Source organism: Halictus rubicundus, chromosome 7 (genome assembly GCF_050948215.1).
Source record: "Halictus rubicundus isolate RS-2024b chromosome 7, iyHalRubi1_principal, whole genome shotgun sequence".
NCBI classification, from domain to species: Eukaryota; Metazoa; Arthropoda; class Insecta; order Hymenoptera; family Halictidae; genus Halictus; species Halictus rubicundus.
Genome location: NC_135155.1, coordinates 5,542,680 through 5,566,630, shown reverse-complemented (window position 1 = coordinate 5,566,630; position 23,951 = coordinate 5,542,680). Strand labels below are relative to the sequence as shown.

Here is a 23,951-nt window from a genome sequence, read left to right as displayed (position 1 = left end):
CATGATAAGGACAACTGGGTGTGGAGTAACATAAAAACAACTGCTTTCATTTGTGGTTTCATTGCCATCGTCAATGTACATATTCATCGAATACTATATAATTCAGCATATCTGCGGTAAATGTTTCTTTACATGGTAAAAGCTCTTTTTAAAAATGTATCCCGTTACAATAATATCATAATAATACTACCACGCGTAAATACAATAAATTGCTGTTTGTAACGAAACGTTAACTTCACAATATTAAATATGAGTCTCAATATTTATTTAACACGCGCTATTAACAATTTCAGGCTAACTTTGGAGTACTTTCTGAAACTTTACACGTACTCGACATATAGAAATATTTCCGTATACATATAATACATAATACGTTCAAGGGTGACAAATCATGGTTATATAAGGTATATGTAGTATTTTAAAGGCATCAGAACGTTTGGGAAGTAAACTGAAACGAACAATATCGGTAGGAAATTATACGATCCTTCGGAAAGAATATTATACTCTCGACGACTTCATCCGATGGAAAATTTCACCGAGAAAGAACTGAAATACATGGGTGGGGTTCACCGCTTGTGATTCGATAAAGGAGAAACTGATTTGTCATAGAATATCGTGCAAGAAATATTTACGTGGAATATACACATTTATGTATAATATTTCATATTTAAGTATTTTCATTGAAATCGTTTCGTTTAGAAGGGATTAATTAGCATGTTTCCATTATTCTAATATAAAGTGTGCACAACACAATCTCGTTCCGGCAACTGGCGAACTTTCATAGAACCATCCGCGCCACAGGAAAACAAACGTCCCGCGGAATCAACGTGCAACTGCGTCACGCCCTGCAAAATGTTCTTGACGTTATTATTTCGCGAAATCTGTCGACCTGTCGGCCTACGTTCGATCAACTTACTTGTCCAATATTTTTGAAAAAGCTAGATCGAGGATGTTCTCCGGGGAAAGAATAAAGCAGAGAGTGAACGGTCAAACCCCATATCTAAATGAGAAATGAAACAAGAGTACGTTTAAGAAGTACGCTGGCTAAATTATATAATTTTAAGTTTCATATATTTTCGATAATTTAATTCCGTTTTCCCTCCTACAGCAAGGTTTACTCCTAAAACAAGGTTAGGCTCGCTCTTCCAGGCACCTCCCCTTTAGCTTAGGTGGGCGTGAGGTTTTAGTGGGTAGTCCCCAGGGGTACCCCCCCCCTGGAGATAGTCCCACATAACCCCGGCTTCCCCCCAGGGAGCAAATTCATAGCAAATTGTTTACTGGGTAATTATAATCGTAGATTTTTAATAACGCTCAAATAATATTCGAAACGAACGAGACAAGCACCGAGTCTCGTTTTTCGGATATTTTTCAATAAATGTATTTCTATTTACGTTGGGCGATAGAGCGAACCTCTTCCGTTGAAAATGTAAGTTTGTTTTTGCAAAAATTTAATTCGCCAAAACTGAGAGTAACCCAGACTAAGCTAAGTATAATAAAGTTATTCGACCGCTATGCTATAGGATACTACTAGTACCTTGATGTCACCATCTCCTGCTCCGCTCACAAAAAATTCTTCGTGTGGATCAAGGGCCAAACACTTGATGGCCGACTCGTGGGCCTGGAAACGGTGACGTTGTTGCCGCTGTCGAACGTCAAATATGGTAATGTCACCCTTTTTTCCACCACTGATCAATAGCTGATGTTGGGGAGCGAGTATCAACGAACTGGCTCCTTGGTCGTGACACGTAAACCCTATAGAAACGACAGTGAAACAGGTCAGATTCTACGAGTGAAAAATGGCTGAAACGTACAATAGAAAACGATAACACGACAACACGATCAAACAACGTGCCTTGAATCAAAGATTTATTTTGCGGAAGTAGAGTGTCCCAAAGTGCAACGTTACGTCCTTCGGAACCATGGCCGGCAGTCGCTATTAAACTGCACGCGCCGAGGAAGACAAAATCTGCTGTTACTTTGCTATGGCACTGATAGTTCTGAAAAAGTGAATTCGATATGTAATTCAAAGTCATCGACAGCCTGTTACGTCATGCAACTGTCATATTTTATTGCGTTGCACCTTAAATGTACGTATTATAGATACAGATACGTATAGTAAATCATTCGATAAGTTGTGACTTGTCGCTTCTAATTGCATTTCATGTAAATATTTTGCGCAGACTATATTTTTGTATTGTAGAAACTTGTCCTTGTGTAAGAATTCGTTCTAGATCGTCAGACGTTTAGCAGGATATTTTTTCTTGAAATATGGTTAATAATATTTGCAGCGTACGTATGCACATATATGGAAAGACGTTTCGAGTGCAAGAAAGCGACAAAGGTGTAGACTACTTATGGCTTATGGGATGACCTAATACGTATACCGTATTAAATTCGTATGTGACGGATAATGCGCGAGCGTGGAAAACTCTTACGAAAAAGGGACGAGAAGTTCCTTCTCTGCAGGCTACTTGAAAGAGGCTGAGATGTCCGTCAGAGTCGGCGACGCCAAACTTATTCCCATGCTGCGAGAATCGCACGCGCGTCACTTTCGCAAAGGTTCCCGGTTGTCTTGGAGTGGCCACAGCGGTCTGATGTCCCCATTCCCAAAGCGAAACCGATCCATCTTGCGAACCAGTCAGGTCTGTTTGCGGATCGACGACATAGCCGACGATAAAAATTGGTCAGTTTTATTTTTGCCGGACATTTTCATTATTCCTCGATGAGAAAACGAGGGAATTGTTTTGCAAGACTGATTGTGAGTGTGGCTAGCTAACAAACGGTATGCTTACACAACGGCAAAAGTGGATGCGACGAGATTCTCCTAATTCCGTCGATTCTATGCTTCAAGATCTGTACGAACAAAACAAAGCCAGCATTAAGTCGAGGTTGTACGGCTCCCGGTCGTTTCCATGTTTCGCAATTGATAATTTCATGTGTGTTTAGAGAAAAATTCTCGTGTGAAATCAGGGGGGAAAATCAGGGGAAAAATCACACGTAAACATTAGACTACACGCGTATATTAAAATGCAATCAGAGAAGAAAACATGAGAGAAAAAAAAGGGTAAATGTAGGAGAAATGTATGCTTGTCGCATACGCACAATTAAGGGTACACGATACAGTATTAACTCACACCTAGTGTGAAACAGTCGCGCAATTAGTTGGGCTGCACGGTTTCGGTTTCCGTCATGCTAGGTGGGGAAATTTGTTCTCTGCTTTCTCGAAGTTTCATCGAGATGCCAGAATTCGTCAAGCTAGGACTACAGTGAATTCTCGATATGTGTCAACAACACAGGTCTTGCCAGCGACATATATCGTCCAAGAGATACTATTCTTTGATCCACGCTGAACGTCGGCCTCTCGACATTCGTGGCTCTTCACGAAGTATACCCCAAGGTAGTGGGTATAATTCCGCGACATTTATCATCCAGGCCTTGGCGACATATATAGAGAAATCACTGTAAATGGTCGCTCCGTGGACGTGTACGCGAACCACGCGGTCTTCTCGTAATTATTATCGTACGTTCATATACGTACGTAAATTTTTCCGAACCTTTACTCTTTGTTGCATTCGTATTCACGTTCACAGAAACGTTTTTCAGTCCATTTCAACGATCGAGGCAGAAGCGGATCGCATCCCTCAAGGTCTACTAGAATTAGAACGCTGTCTTCGCTTTCGTTTGCGTCCATTTCAACTTTCGACAGTTAAAGAAAACAAAGCGTCATCGGCTGACCGCGTCGAGTCCAGTCGAATCGATTCGAAATTAAACGAAAAAAGCTAGTAGACCTCGCGGTGTTCCAAGACTCGGAACTATTTGATAGTTTGCTTGTAACGCGGCTGAATGGAAAGCATGATAGCGCCTAAATACTACAAACGACATTCAAAACGAACAAGATGCTCGGAATTTCTATATACGAGAGGAACTTTGTTTACGCATGCAACGTTACGAGAGGAAAATTTTTCAATTTCTCGGTGTCATCGATCGCTCAAATTCTTTCAGTTTTGAAACAATTTACAGAACTTTCGCGGTCGCATTAAACGAATTGTTTCGTCCAATAGGAGAATAGGAAATTGATCTAACACGGAAACGCGCGAAATTTCCATCTCTTTGATGTGTATGGTTTTTATGTATCTCTCTTTATATATATATGTATATATGTATATGTATATATATATTTATTATATGTATGTATGTATGTATGTATGTACGTATGTACGAATGTATGCACGTACGTATGTGCAAGAAAATGAAAATACATAAAATTAAGAACGAACCAAAATTTTGACTTCATATTCCATTTTTTCATTAATCGTTCAATCGGTGGAACGTAATAGTGTGAGTTTACGGTTCGAATACTATCGATAATGAATGACGACGAACGGAAGTGATGCTAGTGGTTATAATAATCGAGAGAACCAAAATCTAGAATAACGATCAACTGCAAAGAACGATCATGTTCCTTCACACGATACGGTACGTTGCGATATAAATACTGTGATACGATCATTATTCGTCGCTATTGCTTCTTGTAAGACAGAACGGTCGCTCGTTCGTGATATTTGTAAGCGTATAGTCGCGTTGCAATGTATCGAGGATGCTACGTTTTAGAGTGCAGGCTTGTAAACAGTTCGATTAGCAATTAGAATGTTGCAAACGGCAAAGAAATGTTTTTTCTAGAATTTAAAGATTTTCTAAAACAAATCGATTAACGAGGTTTCGGTATGTTCATGGAAAATGTATTTTCGGTATGTGTCAACAACACGGGTCATGCCAGCGTCGTGTATCGTCCTGGAGACATAACTCGAGACGTGTTATGTTTACACTCCTCGGCGTCCGAGGCCTCTCGAGCTTTGTGACCCCTCACGGGGTATAACCCGCGGTAGGTCTCGGCGATATATACAGGGTGCTAAAAAAAACATTCAATATTTATATGGTACATAGGATACATTGTACTGAGTAAAAAAGCTTTAGTAAACATAGGTCGAAAAGTCAACCGTTTCTGAGATATAAACATTTTTGTTAGCTAGTATCATGATTGACTTATTTGCATTCATCGCATGCGATGTTTACTTTAGTGTTTATAAACCGCGTTCTGAATGTTCTTATTCAAGTGCCGACAGTAGATTTCATCCGGAATCAGTCAGTTATTTATCGAAGGAAGGAAGACACGTGGAAAATCTTCTATAAATACCAAAAGGCCAGTAGTAAATGAATCATGAAGTTAGCAAGCAAAAATGTTTATATCTCAGAAACGGTTGACCTTTCGACCCATGTTTACGAAAGCTTTTTTACTCAGTACAATGTATCCTATATACCATATCAATATTGAATGGTTTTTTTGAACACCCTGTATAGAAAAATTACTGTACAAGTTTTCATCGAGTTCTGTCAATATTTAAACAGCTATTGTGCCAGCTATCGTAGAAAGCAATGTAAACATTAGCCAGTTTGATCAGAACAGGATACGAACGCGGTTCTATTATGCAAGAAGCAATACTGGGCCGAGTAACCTTATGATATTACGAACTAGAGCAAATTGTGAATCATTGGAAAATAAATATGTAGAACAAGGGACGAATAAACGAATAAATGGGTAATGCAGAACCGATAAAATGAATGACAGAACGATGGTGGTAATGGCGATGACCGTGGCAACATCGACGATGATGACGATGACGATGACGATGATGATGACGATAATGACAATAATAATGTTGATGACGATAACGATGATGATGATGATGAGGTTGATGGTGGTGAGGGTGACGGTGACGAGTGATTAAAAAACGAAACCGGAAAAAATCAACGAAAGTACCGAATGCGAAACTGGCACTAAAATACTATTATAGAATACATCATTATGCAGGCTAGAGTCTGTTAGAAGTTAGTCTCACCGGCTGCAACAAGTGTTTGCTTCTATCGGCAACAAACTGACAGAAACGCAGGTCGTGGGAGCCAGGAAAAGCGGGCATCCCCTTCATCTGAGCGAGCGAACGAGCCACCAGGTCAGTGACGTCGGTCAGACGCGAACCAAGTTACACGTTAGGCAAGCATTGAACAAGGAACATGTTGTCTGTCACCAGTTGTGCTACTCTGACGTGACCCAGTGCGACGGCTACTCAATGACTACTTAACGGCATTGTTGAAACCAATTACAGCTGTCGAGGCTTCCTTCCCGCGATCTTTACTTCTCTCTCTCTCTCTCTCTCTCTCTCTCTCTCTCTCTTGCTCCCTCATTCTCTCGCTCTCTTTTCTCGATTTTGGACTTTTCGATCAATTACAATACATGGTAATCAATGAGCACGCAACGCACGCGTCATACCTTTCAGGGTACGTTTATGTTGAAGCTGCGATAAGCGATCAGAGCGACGATAAGAGCGTAAAAATACATTCTATACTTTCATAACGGAAGTATTTAAGTCGAAGCAGCGAGCAGAGCTACGCTTACCAGATGATCAACAATACAAGCGTTTCAGAATGAATTATTACATTTTGTTCGCTGTTACCGTCGTTCTAATCCAACGAGTAGATACGTAACCATATCGACGATGGGTATAGGCAAATTAACAAGCAAACTGTTTGTCAATGGAAAAGATATCTGTCGTAAGCCGTAAGAGATTTCTCTTAGACATATTATGGGATGAAATGAACAATGAAATTTTTATACCGTTTAGCATTAATATATAGTATGCACGCAACGTTTAAATTTACTATGTAGACTTCTTTCTGATATGGAGAACCATTCTGCGGAACTCGTAGACAATAATAATTCTTCTTCTTTTTCTCTTCGCGACTGGAAGAAAAACATTTGTGACAGTCGACGCTTTTGAAGCTTCTATCGCAGCTCCAACATAAGCGTACCCACACGTGCAATTCCATGATCCTTCTCAAGAAACAAGCCTCGAAGTAGCCGCGTTTCAGCCACGCGTTTTAAAATGTGGTCTATGTAATGCGAACTTTTTCTTAAATGCCATGCAACGACGCACAGTGGTGCAAACGCGGGAAAGCCCACTCAAGTTCAATTCATTCGAAGCGAACGAATTTAGATATTATTATGGTTGAACGATTCGCGAGCGTAACATGCCAACGTTCGATATTTTTTATCAATCTTTTCGCACAATTAAATGTGCGATAGGTAGCTTGTTCTTTGCTTCTGAAAATCCATCGACTCTAACTCAGAGTGGAGATATTGTGCGGGTTTCTTCGCGCATGCGCGTCCAATCCAATAATGTGTTTACATTGTGGTGAAAGGCGAAAGTAATAGGGTACTATTATCAGAGAGGAAATGAGAGTGCTCACGCTCGGGGTTTTAGTGTCCCCACTTTTCTGCATCATCTTTTTAGCCTGGAACAGAATCTGCATAATCTCTTTAGCCTGGAACAGAACCTGCAACAACTTTTTAGCCTGGACCAGAACCTGCATCATCTTTTTAGCCTGTATTAGAAGCTGCATCATCTTTTAGGCTGGGTCAGAGCCTACATAGAAGAGCCTCTTTTAACATAGAAGTAACATCCACTCTACCATTATTAGGAATCCGCTGCTAATGATGCAGGTGAGATGATGCAGCCTCTGGTCCAGGCTAAAAATTAGACTAGGGGGCAGTACTATACACGGGACACTAAATCCCGGGCGTGAGCACTCTCATTTCCTCTCTGCTATTATTGGCGGGAAAGTGCCGGAAGAGTTTTTGTTCTATTAGTATTTGATTGACATACATATGTCATACATTCATTTTTCAAAATCAAATCATAACAAATTTTGCGAAATAATGAATGATGATCGAGGTACCCCATTTTAGCGAAACTTTTACATTACCGACGCCAAAGTCATCGCGCATGCGTGAGAAAAACCGAACAATATCTCCACTCTGCTCTAACTATAGAGATTTCACGATGATCGAATACTAGGAAGTGTACGATAGAAATATTTGAAATATTTTGAGTAAATTTTGTCAGTTTTGGGGGAAAGCAAACCACTGTGAGTCGGTCGGTTTCTTTGAATATTCTTCTGGAAGAGAGACAGAAACGAAAGACATCGGGAACACGTTGTCCGGTAGTTTTCGCAGGTTTTCAAAGGTTACCGTTTCTTTTAAAAACATACGAATTTTCGTACAACTTCCGTAAGCGGTTCCCAGTTGTTTGGACGTTTTCGCGTCGAAACGAATCGAATGGTTACGCGTGCGTATGGTCGAAATCCGAGTAATCAAATTTCGCAGTTTTCGTTGCATTTGGCTAGGTGCAAAAACGATCGTGAATGAATAAGCGATCGAATGAAGTTCTGAATACTGGTGACCGAAACGATAAGTCGTCGTTTAGCTCTCCGTACTCGAATATTCTTTTGATCGAAACATTCCTGAAGTACGTAACGTCGCGCGAGAGAGAAGGAAAATTCGAAAATACATGACTATGTACATACGGAGTGAGAACATCGGACAGGTGAAGAGTATCAGAATCATCTGGGTTAGGCCGCAGCAAGGACGCGATACGACACGATACGATACGGTACGATACTTTACGATACGATACGATACGATACGATACGGCACGATACGATACGATACGTGAGATTTTCAAGATTTCAATTGGCAAACATACGATCGAAGAGTGCTCGGTATGTATTTGAATTGCAATCGCAAGTTGCGTGGTCGGTAAGTCAGAAATCTGGAGGACAACTTACCACGCTGGCTCCTCTTCCGCTCTGACTAGCGATGCCGGACTGGGGTTGAGGGCTGTTGGTCTGTGGACTTTGAGCGAGCATAGGTCGATCCGCTGCGGTCTACCCGGAAAAATGAACAAGATCGATTCTTTGAAATCGCATAGCTCGGAGATGGAGATAGTCCGATTCTGATTCGCAAAAGTACGTTACAAAAACAAATCCTGGTTTTCCAGGTTTACCTGAATAACCAAGAAACTGGTTGGTTGCACCGCTTCTGGCTCCGGTTGTTTATTCAGATTGATCAGATCGAATTCGCATTCGTCTTCCAACCACGACGGCAGCTCGAGCAACAGCGATATATTCATCTCTTGAACTTCGCGCGGCGTAGCCAACGCCATTAGACCTGGATTCACCTGAAACGGAATACCATGGATGCCATTCGATCGTCGAACAGCGAGGGAACACGGTTTCCACGTGGAGAATAAGTCACCTGATTCAGACAAAAAGCGCTGATGCTATCCTGTTCCTTGTGAATGATACGGACGGGCTCGGGTAAGCTCGTAGTTCCGCTGTCGCTACCCTTGTCTTCCGTTGTAGTCCCACGATTCAAATGATCCATCGCGCTGTGATTGCTCTCCAGTATCGACGACAGCGATCGTCGTTTTCCGAATACGGCTCGTATGAATATATCCTGTACCAGTTCTTGCCTGATCAAGAAACACCAGAGTCGATTGGCCGGAGCTGCCGATGCCAAACGCGTGCTGATCGCAAAAGAAAGAACAACGAGTTGGTTGGTCGATCGGTTCGGTTCACGACCGTTGCACCGTCTACGCTTTATATTTGAAATCGATCGGATCCTCATCTTACTTGAACGGTGTATTGCCTTTCTCTAGCAACGATCGATACTTGTGTATCGCCGGTTTTCCTGGGGTAGGCGTCGGGTCGGGTGCACACCCAGGAATGTAATTGATCGGTGGTGGTCCCTTGTTGTCTAACTCTTCGCGCAACGTTTCCTGCCACTGGGCTACCACCGCCAACGTTCCGTGCGTCAACGGGCTGCTAACGGGCAATTCTGAAGAAAATTTCATCGATTTTACTCGGCATAGACCGGAGAGCGTTTTCGTAATCTCCTTCTGTAACCGGAAGTACCTTGCATCTCTATGCCAGCGACGTTCAAGAAGTCCTGAAGCTGCCTTTGCAGTATCTTCACTATAGCTAATCGCATAACGCACCAACTGTGCGAGTTCGGATTCGAGTGCTCCGTATTGTCCTTTGGCTTGATCTTTGGCTTCGAATTGGTGTCGAACACGTCCTCTTCGTCTTCGGACGAATCCAAATCCGACACGGCCGAGTCGGACGAATCGTAATCGATCTCGTCCGCGTATTCGCTATCTATGTGCGGCTAAAAAACAACGAAGAAACAAGTCAACGTACGAGCATCGAGGCGAAGAGAACGCGATACGATATTATCGAAACTAAAAGTATAATCGTTCGAATAGAATGCGATAACATTTACCTTCATTAAAAAGTATGAAATCATGCTCATTTGGGGCGGCACAAACTGTTCTCTGTAAGTGGGCTTGTCCTCTTTCATGTTTGGTTGCTGGCCGGTGAACTGACCCAATAGTTTCATATTCAACTTTACTCGTTGCTTCGTCAACGACGTCATGGTATTCCATACAGCTCCAGCGGTGCTTTGCGATTCGGTGGAGGCACCATCGCTAGATTTTTCCACCGTTCCTGCTCCTGTTCCCGTTCCACAAGCCTGATCAGTTCGGGACAAGTACGAAATATTAAATTTCCGTACAGAAGCTTCCGGATCGCTCGAATTACAGAAAATGAAAAATGTGGAAACCACGGTATCAAAATTTTACGTATACATCGTATGTATGTATTTATGCATGTATTTGCGGCTATTATGGAATTACTTGTATTTTTAACTTGTATTGTTAACTTTGGCGGAAACAGTGTTCTAGGTGTTGATATTTTTACCTGACTGGTCGTGCTCGCGACTCGCAGTAATTTTTTGACACCACCTCCGAAGAGACAAGACCAAGTGCTGTTGTCGAAACATTGTCCCACGAGCCTGAAAAGTATGTGGCTGTCGCAACTCCATAGAGCGTAAACGAACAAGCTCATGTAGGTTGCCACGAAAGCTTCGCAGAGAAGAATGTTCAACTTCGGCGTGTCCTCGTCTTTCTCGCGGGCTAGTAAGGACCGCAAGTTCGTCACGCCCGGCCACTTGGAGGGTGTCGTGTTGATGCACACGCCATCGTCCGTCGAGTATCGTCGATGCTGTCGATTCGAGGCAACCAAGTGCCCACCGGAAAACGTTTCCACTTCGGCGACAGCTGGGAAACTATACGACGGCGGTCAATTCCGAATTACAACGATAGTCTCGCGAAACCTACCTGTCCGGTTGGTGATGTTTCATGACGAACGTGTCGGAATCGCAGAGCGACTGATAGATACAAGCGCTCAGAGCAACCGCTAAATCCCTCATTATAAATACTTCGCTGTAGTGTGTATTTCTCGTCGGCATTGGCGGTTTTCGTAATTCTACCAACGTTTGTAACATGTCGTGGGCGAGCGACTAAAACGAAGAAAACAGGAGGAATCGTGTCGTCCATAAAACGCGGGGTACATTTAAACGCTTTTAAACGCGATCGACACATACCTGCAAGTGTCTGACCGGATCTGCTACAACGGTTTTGTTGCAAGCCACGCTGGCGCTCAGCAGAGGCAGTGTTGTGGGGAATGGCAGAGGACTGAGCAGTTGTTGTTGCGTCTTTTCTTGTTGCAGTTCTTGCAGTAAAAGGACGAGTTCCATTCTTACCGACGCCAAACCTCCACCCGATGCTCCATGCAAAGAACAATAGGAAAGCAACGTCCGCAAAAGAGTTTCGTTCGCTGAAACCGACGTCCGAGCAGAATTTTAGGTAAAGGATTCCATCAGGTTTGTATACATGTTTACATGTATTAGATATTAATAGATATATGTATTGTACATACATATATGTGTGTGTAGTATACTACACATAATGTCTATTGGTAAGTATTGCATTATGTATACGTATAAATATAAAGAGGTCACGTGTAAGATATATATATACCTTTCAACCATTTCTTTCTCCGCACGGCTCTCTGCACTTTCGCTTCGAAATCTAATTTGTCGGCAACCAGTATCTCATGCAACGTCGGCTGTTCACCAGGCCTGCTGTGCGATTGTATGTCATCCACCATACTTCCTCCCTCGTCTACGAGCAGCACAGACACAATAGCTACGATCAACCTCGCACGGTACAACGTGACTAGAAACCGTACTAGAATAGTACTTACATTCCGAGACATTGTACGTGTCTCCGTCCGAGTTGATGCTGTAACTGCAAAGCTGTCTGAGGGCGTCAACTTCTCGTTCGAGCCACACGTACAGTTGATATCGAAGTTGTCCTCCGTCCACTTCGAAACCCGTTGCCAACGTTGACAATTCTTCCATCAGAATTTTCAGACAGGCGACAAATTTCAATTGCTGCGCCATAATATCCAACTGACCCGACGTTTTTCCATTTTTCTCTGCGGACAACGACACGAGGTTGATTTATTATTATTCGCGCTTTCGCGACACAACGATAGCATCTCGCTAACTCTGGAAAATTTTCCAGACTCTCACCCTCTTTCTCTGGCAGTTTGTCGTCGGCCTCCTTTCCGTCTAGTTTCATGCTCAAAGGGGGACTATCGGGATCGTTGGTTTCAGCCGCGTCGTCCCAGTTCAACACCAATTCGTCATCGGTTTTCCGGCTCGCGGGTTCGGACCAGTCGAACAAACCTAAGATGGGGTTGCTTCAGCGTTCGATCAATCATCCGTCTGAACAAATAAACACGTACCTGCACTCTCGTTGGTCTTCTCCGGTTGGTGGTCCCAGCTAATGATACCCGTGTCTATTTGAGAATCCTGTTTTCGAGCCTTGATCGGGCTGTTCAATAGACCTTCGGAACAAAGTAAACGACAAAATAAGAAGAAGAAGAAGAATACTACAGAGGCGTTACAAGCAGAAGGCGCAACATTCTACTTACTAGGCGAATCCTCGCAATTGGTGTCCATTACTTTGCTGGGTAACTTGGACAGTACTTCGAGGGCAAGAGCGGGGCAACCTGCTTTGAAGTGTGCGTGGGCCGTTGTAAAGTACAGCTGTCTTTCCAACGGGGTGATACTGTCTTCCAAGGTCAGTTGCTTGTCAGGCTGGGTTTTGGTGTCAGCGCCGTAACTAAATCCGGATATCACCACCGAATGTCCTTTCTTCTTGTCCTGCGCGGTCGATGCAATGTACTGTCTGATCAGCAACGGGTGCGTTCGAAGGTAGACGTAAAAGTTGAAAACATTTGGATTTGCTGAAACGATCGGCGAAAGTTCAGCTGGAGTAACCAAGACATTCTACCAAGATATAAAAACTGTGTTTGCCTAATATATTCCTCGTACCTGTTGCGCCTTCAGGTTTCTCGGATTCGTCGTCGTACTGCGGATGCAAGGTTCCGACGTTCGTCAAGAGCAACGTGTTCAACGATCCTGTGTAATCCTTGAGGATCCACAGCGCCATGCTACGCAGGAACGGGTCCGGATGAGCTTTGTTCATGTCTTGATTTTGTCCCTCCTTGTCGCAACCTAAAATCTCTTCGTAGAGCAATCTTCTCATGTTCGGAGAAGTGGTGTCGTCCTCGTAGAGCCGAGCGATGACCATGGCCAGCTGAATGTCGTTCAATTTGTGCAAACAAACGTCGATAGCGTCCTTGAGCGCGCTTGCTAAAAGGAAAAATGCTGCGGCGTGTTCGAATCTCTGTTTACCGAGCAAAGCGAAAGCGTTCTTCAGGGCTGCCTTCCTCCAACGATCCTCCGTGAAATTGTTCGAGAAAAAGCCGGTCATCCTGTCGTCTCTCTTGTTTCGGAAAAGTCCCCAGACCAGACTCTTCTTTTTCATGGCGAGGTAATAGAGCGCGGCATCGAGCGGCTCCTGTTTCTCTTGGTAAGCCGCTTTGGCGATCTTATCGACGCACCGTTTCAACACGGTGTTGCTCCTGATCCACCAACCCACGCCGAGCTCCTTCAACACGCTCCACTTTGGCTGGCCTTTCGCGTAAGAAGGTATCAAGCCGAGCAATTCCTCCTCGGATTCGGAGTGAAACGCCCAGACGAGGTTGTTCGAGGATATTCCTTGTTTCTGGAATTGCGCACGTTGAGCGAGCGGAAGGCAACGAATCAAGTAATTGTAATGCTTCATGGCCAATAAGAATCGGAGGCCGCAATCGTCCAACGAGTCCATCGAGACGGTCGTTCCGTCGGGAATGCCGGTCAAGTTTTCCTTCGCGATCGCATTCTTTGCGGCGTCTATCGCGAACCGTTCCGCGAAATCGACGTTGCAAGTCGACACGGTGTCGGCCAGAGCGAGCAGATGCATCTGATCGAGACTCGAGAGGCCGGGCAAATGGGTGTGCGTCAACAACCGCGAGAGTAATCTACCTTGCCTCGGCCCGAAATGCGATATTCCTTGCCGCTCCGGGACCGAGGAACGCCTGTCCTTCTGCCGCGAACAGTCGAAATCTTCCTCCAACATGTCGTCCAACGACTCGTCTTCGTCCAGGTTGTTGTCGAACAACTCGTTATAATTGTCTTGTTTGTCCTCCGTCTTGTGGGAATGCATCAGGTTGGTCTCTTTGTCCGCGATCAACAACGTCCAGAGGGGCAACGGCGATATCGAGGTTATCTCCGCGTAATCCAGCATTAGCTCCTCCGGAATCTGCGTGGTCGAACCTCTCGACTCCAGAGGAGAAGTGGTGCCCACGTAACTGACCGACATGGTCCTCGATCGGGACCATCCGCCGCCTCCACCACCTCCACCTCCACCGCCGCCGCCACCGACGCCGCCGCCACCGCCACCGCCACCGCCTCGCTGCCTCAAATTCTCGTCGTCCGTCCGCAACGGACAGGAACTTCCTATGCATCTGACCAAATGTGCCAGTATAGCTTTCACCCACCGGATCTTTCCCGAGTTCAGCAATTCCATCAACTGTTTCGGATGATACTGCGGCAACACCGGGCAAGCGATTCGCGATGCCTCGAACAAACCGTAGTCCGGCATATAATCGAAGTTCAAATTCTCGTTTTGTATTCCCCGTTTCTTCTTCGCGTCCAGCATCGTCAAGTTGATGCTGCTGACGCGAGAAAGATGCGGCATCGACGACACGTTCGCCAGTCGTCTCTGCGACGTTTCGTGCGCCAACGTTCGCAGATCTTCGTCCCGTAGATTCCGGCTCGCTTGAAACTCGTCCGATTCTTGGTGCTGCAGATTCGAGTGGAAACACTCGTTCTTCGGATTCGGTTTCCACTGCGAGTAAACGTGCATCTCAGAATCCATGCCGACAACCAAAATCCCGTCCCTCACCCAAGATATTTGCATAGGCAACGGCGGAAGCCCGTCCGCCGTGGTCAGCTCGATTTTTCGTAGTTTCATCCACCGGATCTCGTCGACGAATTGCGGTTGTGCCAACGACGACGCCTTCCTCAATATCGGTCGGTTGGTGCTCTGCGACTCTTTCATCGCTTTCATGTTGGCTTGCGCGAGATCCGAGCAGACCGGTGTGAACAACATAATCTTCGATCCAACGGCAACCGTCAAGATATGCGAACCATCCTCCTTCGATACCCAGTCCAACTGCACCAAATGCTTCTGCGTGAGCGGGCAGGTGTTGCCATTCTCTATGATCGACTTTCGCAGTGACTGAAGTGTACTGAACGAAGGAACAGCCAGCAAACCTTTTGTAAACGTGACAACGCGGCTGTTATTAACCTTCTGACCTACTAGTTTTTCTTTTTCAACGTTCTATAGAGAACGTACAGAGAGGAGCGCAACCGAACTAGCGATCGGATTTCAGCCATAGATTTCTCAGCCATAGTTATTCTCTACATTTACAGAAACCAATTTTATCCCGTTGAGTTGCGCTCTTTGCTGTATTTTACTTACGAACAGTCGTTCTCTCTACTTACCCGCAGTCGATTTCGTGGTTTCGCCATTGTCGCCGTTCCTCGGCGATCGCACGTCTTCGTGACTGAGCGTTTGCAACACTTGGGTGAGCCTCTGTTTCTTTTGCAAAAATCTACTGTCATAAAGGTAACTGAGATCCAAATGCTGGTCCACGGCGATTCTCGGCAAATGTATGTTCTTCAAGTGTATCGTGTCCTCTAGGATCCACTCGCTGCCACCGGTGCTTTCGCACTCGTAAATGGCCACGCACAGGTTCACGTAACGCGAGTCGGGATCGCTTTTTGTCGGTCGAGTGAACGACTTGCCGTACTTGTACGCGCACGCGATCCGTCCGCTGTACGCGGCGCTTATGTTCAACGGTTGTCCTGAAACCAAGTCGACCTAAAGTTGTTTAAACTCTTCCCAACATTTCCTGCTCCAGTTAACCCACGAGAACGCACCTGTAATGTCGATCGTCGATTCCTGATCCTTTCGCAACATTTCCCACTCGCACCATTCGTAACAGAGCTTCTCGTCCGTTGGATTCTTTGTCACTTTACATTTCCAGAAGCGTATCGTGCTGTCGCTGCACGCTGTCACTATAATGTACGGTGCGAAGCAAGCTGGGTATATGGAAGAGCTGCTCAAATGGCCAGCTGCTGGCGCCGCGTGTACCACCTGCGAGGGCAAACGAGCAAAAATGATATGCGTGTGTGTGTGTGAGTGGTGCCTGGCCTACTTTACGAATCTTGTTAAGAAGAAAAGAAATTTTGATCGTGTATGCCAACCTCGACACCGTCCGGCAACGGTAATTCCTGCGTACAAGCTTTCGTGGTTGTGATACGAACGTGACTATTTTGTGGTCGTCTGTGGAAAAATGTATCGAATTCACCTTGACTATCGCGACGCGTTTGGCTCGGTCTGCGAGATCGTTTACCCTCCGAGTAAATATATCGCCCGGGCGTACCTCCCTCCTCTTCTTCGTCTTGCACCAAATGAGAATCCGGAACGTACATCATAGATCCTGACAGCCCTGTGGAATCAAGGGATACCTACGTAAACATTAATGAACGAAGAAGAACTCTGATTTCTACAATCTACATGCTTGCGTGACACATTGTCGAATCTAGTACCGGTGGTCTCCGGCTGAGAGGCTATAATCAACCGCCACATGTGCACCGTTGTACCATTTTGCGTTCTTTCTAAAACCACAATGTAGAACGGTTCTTCGAAGATTGCCGACTGCTGTAAATCTACCATGGCGTCCAAGGTAGACTCCATCAAACCTAAATCGTTCGCAGACGTATTCACGCCAGACTGTTTGTCGTCGTTTCTATCCCCTGTGATCAACTGTTCTTGAAATACGTGCAGGAACTGTGTGTTTTGCCAGTCCTACGTTCCACACCGAGAAAACACATTTTCATTAAATGGTAGAACCACTATTCTTCGGTTCCGATTGTACTCACGTGCGTTGCGTCGGCGATGGCATCCAACTTGATCACGCAACCGGGTCTTGCTGTTGATTGTTGCGACACTATCTCTATCCTGCAGTGAATGGACTGTCTGACACCATCGTCGGACGACATGTCCGTCGAGAGGCTCGACATCGAATCCTGTTGCACGAAAAACGATAAATCAGTGTACAAGACCGTTCGAGGAAGATCTTGTTAGGATTCGTCTGTTACGATCGAGCCGTGTTTCGGTTTACCATCATTCTGCTTCGCCTTTCGCTGCTCGACACTTCTGCCAGGAGCGTTCTAGCATCGATAACGGCTTGATAAACTCTCAAACTTTCCCCGTCGCTGGCAACGAAACACGCGCTCGGAGAATTCGACAAATTGCCCAAGGTAGTGCTCGGTAGTAACGTCGGGATCCAAGCCACGTTGCTGAACGCCGAAATCTCGGGAGAGTTGATACGTGCCAATTCCGAGACTCCGCCGCTCTTCGACAAAGGTCCAACCGTGTCCACTCGCCAAAGTATTAACTCGCTGCAAAATCCCTGGAATAAACATAGCAGCGAACATGTAACGGAATATATGCACCGAGAGATATTTGCCGAGATATTTTATATAGTTTGTTTTAATTCGTTACAAAATTTCTTCTCACAGTGGGAGACACATCTTTTGGGGATGCCTTGGTGAATCCGGAGCCCGTTCTGTTATTCGAGTTTTCACTCGAATCGTTGTCACGGCATTGAGACCCGGAACATTCTGGTATATTGTGATGCGACGTTGTCACCAGCAACGGTAACACCGGATGACACGTGATATCGTTTACTCGAAACCGATGTCCCGACGCCCTCGAGGCATGTCCAATGCTCAATACCTGTCGTCGAAGCAAAGTTGCTCGTAGCTTTCTTATGTATATTATAATGTACATCGAGTATATAATAGTATGTTATAGCAAGCGAAACGTGCAATCGAAAATGTTGCAGCACGGTTTATCGAGCAACAAAAACTGTTGCAGTAAATACCTGGGAAAATTTCGTTCTATCGGCAAACGTTAGTTGCCACAAATTCAATGTACCGTTCGAATGTTTCGACACCATGGAGACGATCGGGCTGGGATGCGTTAATATATCGTTGACCGTTTCTTGATTCGTTTTACGAGTTTCCAGATGTCCTTCTTTCTCTTTTCCCGTCGCATTCTGACCAGCCCGCGTGTCGACGGTATTTTCAATATTTTTTAACAGTTCTTGACCGGCTTTCGAGGTTAGCGTCGACTGTTCTTCGTCTTGTTCGATCAGACTCGGTAACGGCGTAGTGATTTCAACACCTGCGCCGATACAACATTCGATCTTGTGAATTGAACAAAATCTCCGAATTCGAAAACGGCGATCTTTGAAAACGCCAATGATATCGCTCACCGTCGTTGGACGTCTTCGTCGACGACTTTGCTACTTCACGGATATTTAACAGAGGACCGCCGGTGTTGTGAGAATACATCGATACATTGTGACTCATCGTCGAAGCATCGCCGAGCGGAAACGCATTAGGTATTCGCGTCGAGAACGATATTTGCGCTTGTCGAAACGATCCTGGATGGTATTCGTCCAACCATTCGATGTGCCAAATCAAAAAACTTCCATCGATAGGATGAATCGAGAAAAGTAGATCCGGATTATGATGCCAATCCCGCAGTAACGTTTCTATCGTGGTGTCTAAAGAATCCGGCGCATGATTCATCGAAGACGTTATATCCGTTGCGATCGAGTTGATAGACGTGGTATTACTGGATACGAAAAACACAAAAAATAACGTAGTTACATGCGTGCACGTTCCCGTAATTTCTTCGACGGGACGATAGCGTACCTAAGACTTTGATGCGAATGCACGCTGTGCGGTAAACTGTGATGCGATGAAACAGTATGAGTCGTGTGATGTTCGTCGCTGCTATGATCCTCTTGGCTCATCGATCGGACATTGCTCCCTGATTTTTGGGCGTGTTGCAATCGTACTCCCTTTTCTACGATAGACAAAGTGATGGTATCGAATCGAATCGAGTCAAGCCTGGTGTCATAATCGATACGGTACAAAAAAGAAAGCTCACTCAAGGGACCTTCCTCTTCGAAATCGTGCTCCGCGTGCTCCATATCCTGCTGATGCAGTCCCTCCTCTTTTTCTACCACTTTACGAGTCAGTTCTTGCAAAATACTTTCCGCTTGCATCGTAAAGTGCATTTCCTTGTTGTTCAACCAGTGCAGAATAAAATTTGGTTCTCTCTCTGGGTCTCCGGTAATCAAACTTGGTACTAACGGTATGTCTACGACACGATAGGATAAATCAGACAGATCGTTCGCAATAATAAAAATACCTTCTCGAACAAAAGCCACGTCTTACCAGTTTCCGCGTTGATACTAGCTGCCAAGTGGAAATGCATTCCTGGATAGTGACCAGAACCTTGATAATTATTGTGGAAGTCGTGCACGGAATACGTCGACGGCAAAGTTGGTAAGGTTGGAGCTGTGACGTGACCCGCCTGATGTTGTTGCTTTGCGTGTCGACGGATATGAAAACATGTTCTACACAAAACACGAAAATTGTAAAGAAACCGGGATGTTTAATTGTTATCACGATTTAGACTTATCATTAGACAACAATTCGACAATTTACGTACTTCATGTGTTTCAGTCGCTGCATGAATCGGTGTTTGTGCATATTGTGATGTCGATGTTTACCATGATGACCATGCCTGTCGGAACCTTCGAACTGGCTCATATTAGCTAAACCTTCGACCTCCGGTGGAATCGTTTCAGCCCATACTCGGCAAATATTGTCTCTACAGGATGTGACCAGCATGTTGGAAACGGAACCTCTACAGGAAAAAAAAAAAAAAGTAATATAATCGTTAATCTTCTTGACAAACATTCTTTCTTCCTATGGTCTACTGTACATACTTTGGCATGTATTTGCTGGTCTTGCGCCAAGATAAGTGTGTGACTGCACGCGGATGAGCAACATAAACGAAGCTGTAACTATCGCTGCCTGTAGATTGCGAGACATTCGAATGATCCACGTTCCTCGTTGAAAATACTAAATCAGTTTAAACACGGTTCTTGATTTCCTTCGAATTCTCGTAACGTAACTCACGATCGATAACAATGTATCTCATGCTCATAATATATCTAATAGACATACAAGGATCTTACATTGTTTGTTCTCGAACCAAATTTTAACTAATCTATCGTTAAATCCTGTGGTCGCGAATAACGTGCCATCCGGACTGAAACTCATCAGATGCACCGGCGTGGCTGTGCGACACTTCCAAACGCAATTCCAAGCCCCTGGTTCGATCCCATTGGTCGAATCTGCGGGCGCAGGACTGTCCGCTTCTCCGCCAATGGAAAAAGTAACCGCGCCAGCTGTAAACGGTCGTACAATTTATCAAACGTCTTTCACTAAAGTTTAGAATAAAGTCTAATACAGATTTACGCAGGGAGAGGTTCCTTTATTTCACTCCAAATATTGACGAGAATGTCCTTTTGTACAGGGACAAGTATAAGGTTTATTCGCGCAATATGTAAAATAGAAATCAACTTTGGGGAACAAACGTTACTGTAGCTTCCATTAAATGAAAAAAAAATGAAATGAATAATGAATTACAAGCGTACAAATATCAAAGGATCAAGCAAGTATGCTTAATAGATGCTGCGTCCAAAGTATGCAGAGGCCAATCGATTTTCTTTAGTTAGCAAGCAGAGAATCGCTTAATCTCAGTCGATTCAAAACACAGCTTTAGATATTGGCAAAACTCGTAATCGATAAACGCATAATATCATACATTTCGATTACTATGCTCGCAATTGAAATTCAGAAAGTTAGCTTTTCCATTTTCGTGCTTGTATCGAAAACAAACTCACGGTCTGGAAGAACGTTCAGAGCATTTTCTTTTCGTCTGGACGCAACGGTATCTCCTGTTTGCGACAAATTCGCCTTTGCCGCTGCGCACAACGTTACTGTTTTGACTAATGACAAGGATGCTGTTACTTCGATCGGAACAGGCGGAATAACGAACAATGCTGATTATTCTTAAATCTAAGCTACACAAGATAAACGAGAAATGCTTACATTGCTCTTCCTGAAAAGGGGTTATATTTTGATGCCATAATTGTAAAAGTTCTCCTCCGGTTAATAGCCTTGTCCCTTCTAAATTCCACGATAGAGAACCGATGTTTGATTCCGTTTGTAAACTTCCAGTTTGTACCCATCGATATTCCAATTGCTGCGGACCGATTGAACAAAAGAGAAACCAATGAAATTAATATTAAAACCACAAAATACAGAAGAGTAAAGTATGAGTATAAAAGAATAGAGACAAACATGAGAGCAAGTGCTATGAATCAACGGTGTCGGCTCAAAAATGCAAACTTGATTTTCATAGGCTGCTGCTATTTTTCCTGTGTCAGTACTGCAATCCAAGCAGCTGATTCTTATGTAATTGTGTACAGCTCCAGGAATTATTTGAACCCGTTCAAAGTTACTGGCTAGAATCACGATGTTACATCCAGCTGCGTACGCCTGCATCAAACAATATAATCATGACATTGTGCAAGGTTTATAACGATAACGATAGGAAGGCATGATAAACGTCTTGATAATCGAGATGAAAGCTAAACTACGTAACGAGCAACTATCTACTAGCTGGAAGGATGGCAATAAAAAATACCACACGTATATCTTTTAAAGTTAAAAATGTTGAGAAATGTTTCGTGCTTTAATAAGTTGTTCGTTATGGCGATAACATAAATAATATACTGTAAATAATGAAATTCATTGATAGGAGGATAAACATTCTTAAAGTAGAAATAATTTCATATACAGTGTTATTGTCTCGAAATGTAAGAAGACTTACCGTAAAAGAGATCCCCTCGACGGAACCGACGGCGTAACACCGATCTCCCGCATTACAGGCTCCACTTAATATTTGATGACAATTCATATTTCTCTCGTAAGACTAGTTCATTCTTCTCAAACCTGACCCGTGAATCAAAAACGTTGCTCGCGACAGCGATAGTCAACGGTTTTTCACAGCTTTCTTCAGCTATAAAGACGTGACGTTGTTCGATCCGCGGCCATCTTTAAATGGAATCCCACGGCCCACAGTCCGACACATTGCTATTGCTGCCGGAATCGTGTCGTGTCGTCACTGATCACTGAAGTATGTATGTACCAGAGAGGAATGAGAGTGCTCACGCCCGGGTTTTCGGCGTTCCCGATATAGTGCTGACATCTGCTCAGCCTTAGCATGGCACAGAACCGGTCAGTCTTTCCTGGAACAGAACCGGTCAGTCTTTTAGCATGGCACAGAACCGGTCAGTCTTTCCTGGGACAGAACCGGTCAGTCGTTTAGCATAAAACTAAACGCACATTATTTTTTTAACCAGGATTAGAACGTACAGCTTAATTGTTGTACATGAAATATGTAACTAACATGTAAATCTTGTGTACAAAATCTCTAATTAATATAAATTAAGAATAATATTAATTGTAATGATACGTATTTTATTTTTTTTTCCAAGTTTGTAGTTGCAAACTTTAGTTGTAAAAAATGGAAAATCCGGAAAAATTCGAACAAATACAGATCTCACATCGAAGTTTAAAAGCGACCAAACTGAATATTAATTTAATAATGAGCTATTGTCATCAACACTATCTTAAATTTTTTCATATATATAGCTACTGTTATTATTAATTAAAAAAAAATTTCTTTCATGAATAAATATTTTTTCCACCTCAGCACCATAAGATTTTTACTAGATGACTTTAAAAACACATTAGAACTATTTTTAAATAATTTTACTCGAAAACATTCTAGTTTACTCTTTATTTCACCGTTCTACTAATTTTTTATGGGCTGCATTGCAGCTCTGTTTAACACCCCTTTACAACCCAATACCATGGTACCATCCATATTCAAGGAAGAACAATTTTTTGCGACGATCATTGAAAAAATAAAAGTGTTTCCTTCATTTCAGTCCTTTAGTGCGTTGGTGACGTAGCGCCCAGCACACCTACCTGTGTTCTGTGTCACATCTGGAGTTTTATGGTACGCTAACAATCCCTATTGAGTCGCAAGCCAGACCATACAAACGAATGCATCCACAACTTCCAGAGACCTGCCTCCAAAACTAATTAAAGGAAGGCTAGACATGCAGTGTGTACTAAACTCCTCAAAAGAGGTGGATTCCAGTCGCTCGTGTCATAAACCGCATTCGATACTTCATCGACAGGGTGATCTTACATATTTCTGTAACAGTTCCTGAACACATTATCATTCATCTGAAACTGCTTTGTACGACATTACACACGCCACATAATTTTTATTTTCTAATTTTATCAAAGTAGTATATATAACAGAATCATACAAGTGTCTACAATTACTTGAAATCCAAAATACAGAGCGTTTCTTCCTCTGCGACTGTAAAAAAAGGACTTTAAAAGAATGTTTAGATAACAGGTGGGCTGTCCTTCCAAAAGGCACCTGTGACCAGAGTTGGGCATTATTTAGATAAAAAATTATTTAAATAACGATTCGAATAAAAGATACTTTATCTTTATTCGTTATTCAAAGGTTCGAATAAAAAAAGTATCTTTATTCGACGAGTATCAGATAAATAATTTTATTCGACGAGAATTTATCCGACGAATAAAGATAATTTTTTTTATTCGAAGCGGATTTATTCGAACTTCGAATAATTTTTTCATCTTTTATCTATATCTTTTATTCGAAGGCTTCCAATAAATCTTCGAATAACTTTTGCCGAGCGCCGAGCATCAAAGA

General features: G+C 43.6%; 1 protein-coding gene across 9 annotated transcripts; it reads right to left on the bottom strand.

The window, feature by feature from the left end:
• Positions 1 to 44: 44 nt before the first annotated feature.
• Rbcn-3a (rabconnectin-3 alpha) lies at positions 45 to 22,280 on the bottom strand. 9 transcript variants are annotated; one of them, XM_076790579.1, is made up of 41 exons: positions 22,023 to 22,280; positions 21,491 to 21,688; positions 21,239 to 21,392; positions 21,031 to 21,135; positions 20,320 to 20,532; positions 20,068 to 20,203; positions 19,788 to 19,985; positions 19,511 to 19,692; positions 19,221 to 19,433; positions 18,983 to 19,136; positions 18,538 to 18,902; positions 18,145 to 18,446; positions 17,778 to 17,996; positions 17,380 to 17,670; positions 17,138 to 17,284; positions 16,805 to 17,063; positions 16,460 to 16,704; positions 16,133 to 16,349; positions 15,695 to 16,057; positions 13,136 to 15,463; positions 12,733 to 13,047; positions 12,544 to 12,645; positions 12,329 to 12,484; positions 11,998 to 12,231; positions 11,772 to 11,915; positions 11,336 to 11,568; positions 11,070 to 11,251; positions 10,651 to 11,017; positions 10,175 to 10,423; positions 9,808 to 10,060; positions 9,526 to 9,730; positions 9,149 to 9,419; positions 8,898 to 9,071; positions 8,680 to 8,778; positions 5,898 to 5,984; positions 2,793 to 2,853; positions 2,436 to 2,644; positions 1,853 to 1,997; positions 1,535 to 1,752; positions 917 to 1,000; positions 45 to 857 (listed from the first exon to the last, which is right to left on the bottom strand). In XM_076790579.1, the coding sequence occupies exons 1-41, from the start codon at positions 22,107 to 22,109 to the stop codon at positions 729 to 731; spliced, it is 10,293 nt and encodes a 3,430-aa protein (XP_076646694.1). In that variant the 5' UTR covers positions 22,110 to 22,280; the 3' UTR covers positions 45 to 728. The 9 variants fall into 9 exon arrangements, with proteins under 9 accessions (XP_076646694.1, XP_076646692.1, XP_076646693.1 ...); XM_076790577.1 differs by having other exon boundaries at positions 18,983 to 19,433; XM_076790578.1 differs by having other exon boundaries at positions 45 to 845; positions 18,983 to 19,433.
• Positions 22,281 to 23,951: the final 1,671 nt, after the last annotated feature.